Here is a 12406-nt window from a genome sequence, read left to right as displayed (position 1 = left end):
ATAATCCTATGATGAGACTTACAAGGACCATTCCTACTCCTGACAGGAGAGGGACATATGCGGACCCTTGCCCTCTACAATCACCCCGCAGGTTTACCAACATCACACCCCGAGGGGAAGATCTCTGACGCAGGAAGGGAAATACAGGAACCAAGAACCCCAAGCAGCACCTTGGAGGGAAGGGGAGTGGTCGAAGTCCCCCGACTGGGCTGAAGGCTTGGAGGGGACACCCTTAGAAAGGGATTCAAGTAAGGGTGACAACCGAAAGTATGTCTTACACTCCCAGGTGAGATGGTTACACTAGTTCTCAGGTCTGCCTGCAAAACACTTGCCAGGTTTTGTTTTTGTTTTTTTTTTCTTTTCCCAAACACTATAGCTTCCCAAGCCCTGGATATATAATAAATCAGAATCCCAGGATGTAGGAGATATATATATATATATATATATATATATATATATATATATATATGTGTGTGTGTGTGTGTGTGTGTGTGTATGTATTTAAACAAATATAAATGTATTTATATATAAACGTATGGATATATTTGACATTCATATTATATATATATATATATATATATATATATATATATATATATATACATAAAGCTCCAACGGCAATTCTTACACACAAACCAGAGATGACCATAGAACTGTAATATGGAAAACGTTGACCTGATGTGACGTAAACAAATAAGTCATCCCTTCTTTGCCTCCTAATCAGATGTTTCTGATCAGAATTCAGAAAGGACATCCAAGTTCTTCGTAAATTAACTCCAACCTCAAAGGCTATGGTTTATCTGTCAAAATAGACCTTCCCTCAGAGTGAATGTGTTTCTCTGTCGCTATGGGGGGATGATCAAGAGTTCTGGAAAAGTAAATGGATTTCCAATGATGCCCACCCTCTCCCAGTGATCTCACATTCAGGAAGAACATATTCGCAGGAGGAAACAGAGGGCAAATCTGAATGGTACAGATTCTGACTTGGGGCCAGATGCTATTCTGTGTCTCCCAGCCCCTGAACTCATGAACTCTCCCTGACTATAACTCATGCTGCCTGCAGGACGAGGATGTGGGCGGAAGGAATTGTCCTCCTTCTGCAATTACCCCCTTAGAGCCTTGAAGTCAGTACTTGAATATTACGCGTGCAGCACAATGATTGGTCGATGACGCCATCAACACACAGCTGCACTATTAACTCAGGGTATGATTCACAAATGATTCTTTTTCGATTGTAATTGCTGACAGAGTCCTCGCAATGAACCCAGTCTTTTAGAGAAAAACTGATCTTGGGACAAAGGGCTGGCTAAAACCTCAGGCAGGACATAAGTAAATAAATAAACAAATAAAACAATAAAATCTTTATCTATTTAAATCGATATAGATATACTCTATATATGTATCTAGTTAGATAGGTTTATATATATATAAAACATCTTTAAATATAGATATAGATATAAACATATATGTATAGAAAGAGCAGGGAGATGGAATCAAAATACATCAGGAGAGAATTCCATCCCGCCTTACCAGTATTTTCTGTTATGCTATATGAAAGTTTAGTGTTAGTTAGAGAGACCTGGGTTTGAATAATGGCTCTGTCACCTAGCTGGTCATGTGTCTTCTCTGAGTCTCAGTCAAAACAAAGGAATAGTATCTTTACATTGTCAGAAAAAATAAATAAAATATTATATGTAGACATCATGGCTGTCTCTAAGAAGTATTTTCTTAAGTTTAATTTTCCAGCTCATATAGATTTAGCCCAAACAACATTATTTGCCATAAAAACCATAATAGGGAGGTTTTTAACCAAAAGTGAATGGAGTTATGCAACCAACTTTTGCAACTATATTATTGGTGCAACTTCAGAAAATTTCAGTTACAAGCAAATGTGTGGAAGTAACATAGCAATCTAGAAATCATATAAATGCAAAGTTGACGCTTCAGAATTATATTTTACTGTCTCTCTTAATGTTTATAAAACACATACACACAAACACATATACAGCATGGCAAGGGAGCCCTGGAAACCCTTCCTTGCCCCCCTGTAAGTGACACTTTGCTTGTCATTTTTACTTCTTAATGGTTAATGAATTCCATGTAATAGTTGCCAGTTTTCTGCCTCCCCCTCTGTCCCCTGCTGCAAAAGATCTAATCTATTCAGAGGAAGATAATTGCAGAGCTGTTGAGACAGAAAATAAATCGCTGCATCTCACCACTGTTGTGCGCCTCCAGCTGTGAGGTGGAGTTGACAGCAACCTTGCATAGAGAACAGTAAAGCAGCCGTTTTGCCTTTTCTTCCTCAGTCTCCGTGGAAGGACAGGAGCTATTGCCGGTGGCTGTCGTGGGGCTTTTCTCCACTTTAGAAGTGATCTCAGTTGTCATAACGCTGCTTTTGCGAATTTCCACAGTTGTCGTCGTTGATATTGCTGGTGTCCCTGTGGTACTGTCTGCAGTCAAAGTAGCACAGAAGAAAAGGCAAAAACAGTGGTATTACCTTTCCCTATTCGAAAGTGTATCACTAATATTACATTCTGCTAATAATGATAAGAACAGCTAGCAATTGCTGCTTGTCGACTACGTGTCAATCATCTCCTGAGGAAATGTACATAGATGACCACTTATAGTTTTGTCTATTGATATAACACGTTCGGACAATTCTAGAAAATATATACAAACAGGCTTTAACGTTTTTCCGTGGGGTAAATAAACATATTCACAAATTTCTCTTGTTAACATATGGCCTTAGTAAAATAATCTTTACAGTGCATTGTGCTTTGTATACTTCTACAAGGATGGCTTTAAAAAAAAATAAAATGGAGGATACATGTTTTTAAGATATTTTAATTTTTCTTTACTACTTGTCTTTCTATTTTCTTTCTACATCTCTTTCTTTAATTAAAAAATAGGTACTGATCCTCCTGTGTATGCTTGTGCAAAATATAGAAAAAAAAAAGAACCCTGATATCATATCGCTTTGTCCAGATCAAAGGTTTAGAAAACCATTGCGTTATTTACAAAGAGTTGTATATTGGACAGGTACAGAAATCATCCATATACAAATAAGATGAATTCTAATCTAGCATATTTATTAAATGTATGCTCTGCACCAGGCTGTGTTCAGGGAGCTTGTGACACAAAAGTATTCAAACATCAACAGCCACTCTTTATAAGGAATTCACAGACTGGTCATATCATGTTAATGTCACAGCTTTCAAGAGCTTGATGACCAAGAAAGTGTTGATGCGCTGTAACCCTACAACCCTTCTGCCTCTGAAGTCTGATTCTAAAGCTGGAGAGGTCAACCTCCAAAGTAAGACTACCTTGTCCTAACTTCACTCGGGTGTACACAGCTCCCAACCCAAACAGGCTAGTTAACACCATGTCAGCAATGTCTGCCATACCCAACAATGAATTGCAAATGAGCCCTATGCCCTATGCTTTCTATTTTTATGTTACTTTTTGCTGCCTCCCGGCTGGCTAGTTCTTAACCTCTTATTCAAACTATTCCCAGGCTGTCTCTCCAGCCACAGCTGCTCTTGGAATCGTTTCTCATTCCATATGCTGCTGTGGTCACTATCCAGTGCCACGCTGTAAAGTCCATGATAAATGGAGTGGGCAGTGGCTGTAAAGGACAGTGGTCTACCTGCAATGAAGTGTTGTCCTCATAAACGCTTACTTCTTTTTAGTTTATGTTATCAAGATGCCTTGTAATTTGGCTTTTCCCTTTGATCCAGAGAGAAAGGTGGGAATATGGGAGAGGTTGCTTATGGTTTCTTTCCCAAATATGGCATCAGACACACTAGTCAATCAGAAGAGAAATGGGCTCTATTTTTTTTAATTAATGAATTAATTTTCATTTAAAAAATGTTATTGAAATATAGTTGATTTACAATGCTTCAGGTGTACAGCAAAGTGATTCAGTTATATATATATGTGTGTATATGTATACATATAATATATACTTTTATATATGTGTATATATATATATTCTTTTTCAGATGCATGTTGAGGGCTATTGTATAAAACAATTCATCTGGCTCTTCCCTTTGCCTGACGCTTCCTATACTTTTAATCACTTATTTAGCTGTAAGACCATTAAGTAAGTCCCCTGCAGTGTCGTGGAGAATATCCTCCAACCATGTTAGAAAAAAAAAAAACATAGTGCCATGACTAGTCTCTCTCAAGGCTAGAGAAAAATAAATAAAATGATCCTAACACTGAATTTTGCCACCAGAATACATTTATTTCCTTAAACACTGAGAGACCCACTTCCTGATTAGTATTTACTTGCCTACTAAGATACCAACATTGAAATATCAGGTAATTGCTAGAAAATGTTTCTGAGAATCTAGATATGGTATAAAACACAACAACCAACTTGAGATGGTCCAGTAGGCATCATTGCTCCCAGCAAACTGGAAATTATTCTTTGACAGCAGGTGCATGAGTGTCTGTGAACAAATAGCAAATGGCCAGTTCATTTGCTAAGTGTTTTATATACGTAATTTCATTTAACCGTCACACATGCTGTTGAAAATGAAGAAATTTCAGACGTTAAGGAAATTTCCAAAGTTCACACAAGTAGTATATGGTGAGTCAGGACACAGTGTTTCATGGAATTAAGAAATTAGGGGGCTTCCCTGGTGGCGCAGTGGTTGAGAGTCCGCTTGCCGATGCAGGGGACATGGGTTCGTGCCCCGGTCCGGGAAGATCCCACATGCCGCGGGGCGGCTGGGCCCGTGAGCCATGGCCGCTGAGCCTGCGCGTCCGGAGCCTGTGCTCCGCAACGGGAGAGGCCACAACAGTGAGAGGCCCGCGTACCGCAAAAAAAAAAAAAAAAGAAATTAGGGATTTGGGGAAAAATGTATTGTGAATGATGCTCTTGGCCATAATAATGAACCTCCATAGTAAGGTCACAAAGAGTAGTGGGCTAAAACCACTCAATTGTTTCTATGGTCAGTTCTATGGGAAGGGACAACCATAAAGATAGGTATAATTAAACTTATTGTGGCCGCTTGCTGGAGCCAGAGCGTGATACTGTAGGTATTTATTTCATTTAAATCTAAATAAGGATATCCCTAGTAGTACCCTACTTCTAACAATTTTCCCCTGGATTGACAATGTTTATTTTATGTCTTGATCTGAAAATTTTACATTGCATAAATTATAGTAATCTTAAGCCACCTTCTCTATTTACAGTGAAATTCATAACAAAAGTATAGAATAAACATAACCATGGATCTTCCAATCTCTGTGACAGCTACATCAGCGTCATTCCTAATCCCAGAGGATAATGTACATTTATACCAAGGACACCAAAGATTAGAGACACCAGGCTGTCCATGTCCGGGGCTTAGTGAAGTATTAACATCGATATTTCTTAAGGCAAGTCCCTTGCACGAGACAGGCTTAGGGGAATTAGTATCAAAATGCTTAATTTCCAGCACTTCTTACTTTGTTGCATCTTTCAGACCACATAGCTGAACAAAGATCTGCGAATTTTCTCAAGCTTGCGGTTAGTTTGAAAGAAATACAAACAGTTATATGTTTGACATTAAATTTAATATGTAGATCTTGAGTCCACAAAGATAAGAGTACTATTAATTTATAACAAGACATGAATTTTTCACTTACTCTTCATTTGCCAGTAATAAAGAAGACTTTTTTTTTTAAAGTAAAGTAAATATATTTTAAGATTATGCCACAAAAGAATCAACTATTTCATTTAGTTGGCCCTTGGTATCTGGGGGTTCTGCATCTGCGGATTCAACCAACCAAGGATCGAATTTTTTTTTTTAAATATCCCAGAAACTTCCAAAAAACAAAACCTGAATTTATTGTGGGTAGGCAACTATTTACATAGCATTTACATTGTATTTGCAACTAGTTACATAACGTTTACATTGTATTAAGTATTGTAAGTAATTCAGAGATGATTTAAAGTAAACGGGAGGATGTGTGTAGGTTATATGCAAATACTACATCATTTTATATAAGGGACTTGAGCATTCATAGATTTTGGTAACCACAGGGGTTCTGGAACCAATCTCGCGCGAATAAGGATGACTGTACTTTGCGTAGAAATTTCATATAGCAAAGATATTTTCCTTAGTATGGTACATTAAATTACCCATTATATATAACACCTATCCAGTCATTAAAATAAAATTTTATATCATTGATCATGTTAATAGCATATACTCTTGCTAGGATGTGATGAGAATTACCTCTGTGATCTTCCTCCTAAAACTCATAACCCCTGTCTAACCATGAGAAAAGCATAAACAAACCTAAATTTAAGGACATTCTACAAAATTCCTGACCAAGAGTCCTCAAAAATATTAAGGTCATCAAAACAAGAAAAGTTTGAAAAACTGTCACAGTCCGGACAAGTCTAAGGAGACAGGATTACTAAATATAATGTGGTGTCCTGGTTAGGATCCTGGGGCAAAAAAAAAAGAACATAAGGAAACTAACACAACATTGTAAATCAACTAAACTGCAATATAAAATAAGAAATTAAATTCAGAAAAAGATGTGGTACGTACACACAATTGTAACAGTCAGATGAAGAAAGACAAATACCATATGATTTCACTCCTAGGTGGAATCTAAAAAACCAGAACAGAGGAACAAACAAAAGAAAACAAAACAAAACTCATAGATACAGAGATTAGATTAGTTGTTACCAGAGGGGAAGGGGGATGGAGGTGGGCAAAATGGGTAAAAGGGGGTCAACTATATGGTGATGGGTGGTGACTAGACTTATGCTGGTGATCACTCTGTAGTGTATACAGATGTTGAATTATAATGTTGTTTACCTGAAACTTACATAATTTTAAAAAAGAAAAAGAAAAGAAAAACTTTAGGTATAAACTTATGAAATCAGAATGAAATATGGACTCCAGGTAATAATATATCAATATTTGTTCATTAGCTTTGACAAATACACCATAGTAATGTGAGATGTTAATAATAAGGGAAACTGAGAGCATATACAGGAACACTCTGTTGTGTTTTGTACCTTTTCTGTAGATTTAAAGCTAGACTAAAATTAGAAGTTTATTTATTTTAAGAAAAATAGAATTATAACCAGTCAAAAAATAGTGCATCATTTCAGTTACTTTCTAGAATCATAGTCAAAAGGGATCTTAGTGGTTTCATGGTATAGCTTTCTAGGTTTTTAGATTAGGAAATTTCAGTAAAACTGGGACTTGACATTGCATCTCCCAATTCCAAATCCTTATTGCAAATCCAGATTGTTATTCTATGTTGCAATGACTCATGTATTTGAACTTCCCTCCATCAACATTTACTGAGTCGCTATTTTGTGCTAGGAGATGGGAAGGATAATAGATGTCCAGTATGTGCTGAGTGGTTCATGAGACAACCCATAATGACTTGGAATAATAATAATAATAAACTTAACAATCCTTCATCAGTTTTGTCCATTGCTATATCCTTGCACTTATGCTTGGCATAAAAAGGCAGTCAATAAATATTTATTGAAAGAAAGCAATGAATGAATAAATGAATGAATGAATGAACAAAACACAATTATAGCTTATGATAGTAAAAACAATTTTAAAGCATTTATAGGTATAAACTCATTCAAGCCTCCTAAAAAACTAAGAGGATAAATTAGGAGTTTGGGATTAATAGATACACACTACTATATCTAAAAAAGATAAACAAGGACCTACTGTATAGCACAGAGAACTATACTCCATATCTTGTAATAACATATAATGGAAAAAAATCATTAAAATAATATAATATATAATATACAAAGTAATATAGAAATATATGTACATATATATACGATTGAATCACTTTTTTGAACACCTGAAACTAACACAACACGGTAAATCAACTATACGTGAATTAAAAAAAAACAAAGATGGGCATACCATTTTCATCCTCATCTTAGAGAAGAAATTGAGGTATGGAGAGATTTGGGAACTTGTGCAATGCCAGAGCTGCCAGCTGAAGTACAATGATTTGAATTCAGACAGTCTGGCTCAGAAGCACAAGCTCTTCATTTATTTTTCATTGCTAAAATTTTGATTTTGTTCGTAAAAGAACTGACTCTATCCCTTTCAGTTAATTCCAATTAGTCATGATTTATTATGAGTGTTGGAAGATAGAATCTTAAAAACTTGACTTAAAAAAAACTGAACTTGGCCCGAGCTAGAGTCAATCATGTATGTCTAATCATCCATTTATGCTAATGTATTAAGTTGCTGGAGTCCATTTAGGAGGAGAGGAGAAAAAAAACCGACAGCTCTCAAACAACCTCTTCTGCAAAATGATAAGAGTAACGCGCAAGACTTCCTTACTGCACAGTTTTCTTTTGTCTTTTCCAAAAGATGCGAAACTAGAATAACAATTCACTTTTCTTAATGTTTCCCAGATTCAGATTTCTTTGCACTATTCAACCAATGACCCAATGGGAACAATCTATGTGACTGGGAGTCGAAAAGGATGGGTACATTCCAGTGGGAAGGAACAGTTTGAGACGGCTGGGGTTTGCATTTCTGTGCTGTTTTTTCACCAGTGCCCTCTAGCAAACATTCATTATTGTAACTGTCACTATTTGGCTTTGACATCAAAACAGATTGTTAATACTTTGTGGAATGGGGCTTTAGTGGAGAATGAAAGGAAACTTGTCAGTATTCAGAGTGGCCCATTTTGGCCCTCATTCTTATACAAAAACACTGTAAATACTTTTTTAAAAAATTCAAAAAGCATAAGAAAAGATTCCAGAAAATAAGAAAAGCATAAGAAAAGATTCCAGAAAATAATCAATAGCTTGAATTCTAGATAATAAAATGAAACGGCCAAGTTACATGGTCCAGGTAAGAAATTTATTCTCCTAGTTACAGACCTCATAACCCAACTGACAGAACCAGATGTGAGTTATTTAAGTTTCCTCCCAGGTAACAGAAATTAATAGTATGTCCCAAAGATAATCATCATGTTTTCTGCTAGACTGAAGACTCAGAATGATACACAATTTATTTCCTTCTTCTCTGTGTGAAATAAAGTCTCAACCAGGCTTGCTAGCAAGTGAGAACAGCTGCTTCCTCTTAAATATGCTGACATTCTGAAGTATAAAAAGGTGCTTCGTTACCAAAAAAAAAAAATTGCAAGTTTTTAGAAATTATTACCGGTGGTTTCCTTCCTCTGGATTTCATCCAATTTGATCAACATTGACTGGGCATAGTACCAGCCTCTTAGACACAGGCAGGAATGGCCCCTGCACTGGCCTCCATGTATCACAAGCCACTGAAACAAAAGTCTATTTTTGCAGTTTTTTGATCTTATAAAAACACTTTTTAGACAGTTTGATAACCAGCTGAGCAAATGGAAATTTTAATTAGAAAGGGAAGTGACAGCTGGACTGGGTGTTTATGATTTGTGCATCTATGTGTGTGCATGTGTGGTTATGTGTGTGCATGCGTGTCTGTGTGTGTGCATGTGTGGCTATGTGTGTGCATGTGTGGCTATGTATGTTGAGAGGTAAAAGGAGATCACAGCCTCTATCTGGGAACCAGAGAAAAAGGTTTGTTTTCAAATCACCAACCACCTCAAATCACCGAAAAGTATGTCTAGACAAAGTCCCCCCAAAACATTCCCTCCCTCTTTCTGCTATAGTGATACAGGAAATGCTTAAAATTGCTTGGGAATCCTGAGTCCACAAAATGAGGTTGGGGAGGAAGGATGCTTCCCCAGTGGGCTACCTGATTGGGATCAGAGGGCTGGCTTGGGGCACAGCTTCTGCCCTGTTCCTGCAGAGCTGTGTTATCATTTGGTAGGGCTCAGGGCTGACTCAGGCAGGGAGATTCTTTGACCTTCAGGTCACAAAGGCAATCCCTGGGTAAAGGCTGGGGGGCTGCCAGGGAAGCTTGAGGTACAGCTTGTAAACATTTAGCTATACAGTGCATGGTCTCCATTTGAACTCTTGTCTTGGCCCTGAAACTTTTGGGGTGGACCTGACTGAACGCTCATGTGTCATACCCTGTGTTAATCACTGGAGGTTAGAAAGTAAACATGATGTACTCAGCCATAAAAAAGAACAACATGCCATTTGCAGCAACATGGATGCAACTAGAATTATCATACTAAGTGAAGTAAGTCAGACAAAGACAAATATATGATATCACTCATATGTGGTATCTAATTTTTTAAAATATGACACAAATGAACTTATTTACAAAACAGAAACAGACTTACAGATATCAAAAGCAAACTTATGGTTACCAAAGGGGAAACGTGGGGCGGGGGAGGGATAAATCAGGAGCTTGGGATGAACATACAGACACTACTATATATAAGATAGATAACCAACAAGGACCTATTGTATAGCACAGGGAGAAAAGAATCTGAAAAAGAATGAATATATATATTTGTGTAACTAATCACTTTGCTGTACACCTGAAACTAACACAACATTGTAAATCAACTCTACTTCAATAAAATTAAAAAAAAAAAAGTAAACACAATGTCATTTGTGTACTAGAGTGACAGGGCTCCCATACCACAAGAGGGGAGGGAACAATGGATTTGTTCTCTTTGAGGAAGTAAAGCAGGAAGAGGCATCACCAGAAAATACCAGAAAAATACCTGTACTTCAAACTCTAACTTTATCACACCTCCAAAGTTCTGTTATTTGGAAGTGCTATGCAAACAGTGATCCACTGATTAAAACTCTTAATGTCCTAAGGGATCAGGTGAGTAATTCTCTCTACCTTTATATCCTTTGAACTAGAGTTCCCATGTCTTTTGTGCATCAGAAATTATAGGAAGGCAAGCGATTTCAAAAACCTACGTAACAAAAATATCTAACTGCAACTTCTGAGATGTGTCCCGAAGCTGCCCAATCTGTTACCATCTGTTTGAGGCAATTACATCAAGAGTAGATTCAGACTCAGGGATCCTGGTGATGGATCTGCTGAACTCACTTTGGGCCGTGTACACCAGGTGCAGCTTAGAACAGAAATTATTCTGCTGAAAACTATTTTCAGAGCCTGTTGAAAGAAAGAGCTGATTCAACTTCTGGATTTTCCTCTTGAAGCCAGGACTCATTAGTTTCATGGGGATCGGCCATTTTTTTAAGAGCATCATATGATTTGAGAGGGTAACATGAGATTACTTTCTTTTATAGGAACATTTATCAGGAATTTAGGTTATTCCTATCAATTCCTAAAATTGGGGGGGGCGGGTAAAAAGCCTTAGAGAATCAGGTTGTCAGGTTAGCGAATGATGCAGAAGCCCTCAGAAGGTGGTGGTGGTCAGACCCTGACCAAAGGATGCCTGACTTGGGACAGGAAGCAGAGAGTGGGGATAATGTGAAGGAAAGAAGGCAAGAGGACCAGGGCAAGCAGGAGGGAGATCAGAGGCTCTGGAAGCACCAAGGGCTCAGCAGAAATTACCCAGGTCCTGGGGAGTTAGGCGGGATCCAACAGTTGGCCAACGGAAGCTGAGAACTACTTTGTATCTTCTAACCTTAAATGTCCTTGACCTCAGAATGGAGGTCTCTAGTTTGTTTGTTTATATATTTATTTATTTTAAACTTCTAATTTTATATTGGAATATAGTTGATTAACAATGTTGTGTTAGTTTCAGGTGGACAGCAAAGCGAATCAGGTATACATATACATGTATCTATTCTTTTCCAAATTCTTTTCCCATTTAGGCTGTTACATAATAGTAGTTTAAACTATGACTTAATAACCCAGTGTCACCTCAACATGACATCTCAATCAATATCTTATCACACTGCAGCCTTAGTTTCTCAAAGTCAATGGGGATTGTATTCCCTACTCCTACAGCTTATATTTAATATACACCATATGCAACTATAACAAAGCTTGCTAGATATTTGGTAATTGATAAATACAGAGGCTGCTGTCAACAAATTTGTTCTGTTAGGTATTTGCCATTCTTTCAAAAGTTGATGTCGTACCCCCATAAGGCACTAGACTGAACATCGGCACAGCGATATAAATAGCAGATCTCTGACCTGCTAACCTAAGTTTTCATCCTCAGTCATTTTCACCTTATAATTTTCTTTCACTCTGTTTTCTCCGTGCTCTTTTGGCTGTCACAGCATCCAACAACGATGCAGCCAAGATGTTGGAAACTTTTGTGAATCAAAAATCATCCTGTTCCTGTAAACTAGTGGTTCCGAAACGTTACTATACATTGAACCACCTGGAGGTTTAATCAAACACAGATTGTTGATTACCACCCTTAGAGTTTATGGTTCCTAGGTCTGGGCTGCGGCCTGAATATCTTTATTCTAACAAATACCCCCCATGTTTTTGCTGCTGCTGGGCTGAGGATGACACTTCAGGAACCACCACTGACAGACCTGTCAACTACTTTCTGGTTTAGCCTA

At 37.5% G+C, this 12406-nt stretch overlaps 1 protein-coding gene across 4 annotated transcripts in view; it reads right to left on the bottom strand.

The window, feature by feature from the left end:
* Positions 1–12406, bottom strand: part of ZNF385D (zinc finger protein 385D) — a 338618-nt gene that overhangs the window by 28408 nt on the left and 297804 nt on the right. For all 4 annotated transcript variants that reach the window (XM_079922475.1, XM_079922476.1, XM_079922478.1 and 1 more), the window contains one exon: positions 2217–2450. In XM_079922475.1, the coding sequence (XP_079778601.1) occupies positions 2217–2450 (234 nt within the window). The remainder of the gene's footprint in view (positions 1–2216; positions 2451–12406) is intronic.

The sequence above is a fragment of the Stenella coeruleoalba genome (assembly GCF_951394435.1).
Source record: "Stenella coeruleoalba genome assembly, chromosome: 5".
In the NCBI taxonomy this organism is placed as follows: domain Eukaryota; kingdom Metazoa; phylum Chordata; class Mammalia; order Artiodactyla; family Delphinidae; genus Stenella; species Stenella coeruleoalba.
Note: the sequence above shows the minus strand (reverse complement) of the source record. Positions and strands in the feature narration are given on the sequence as shown.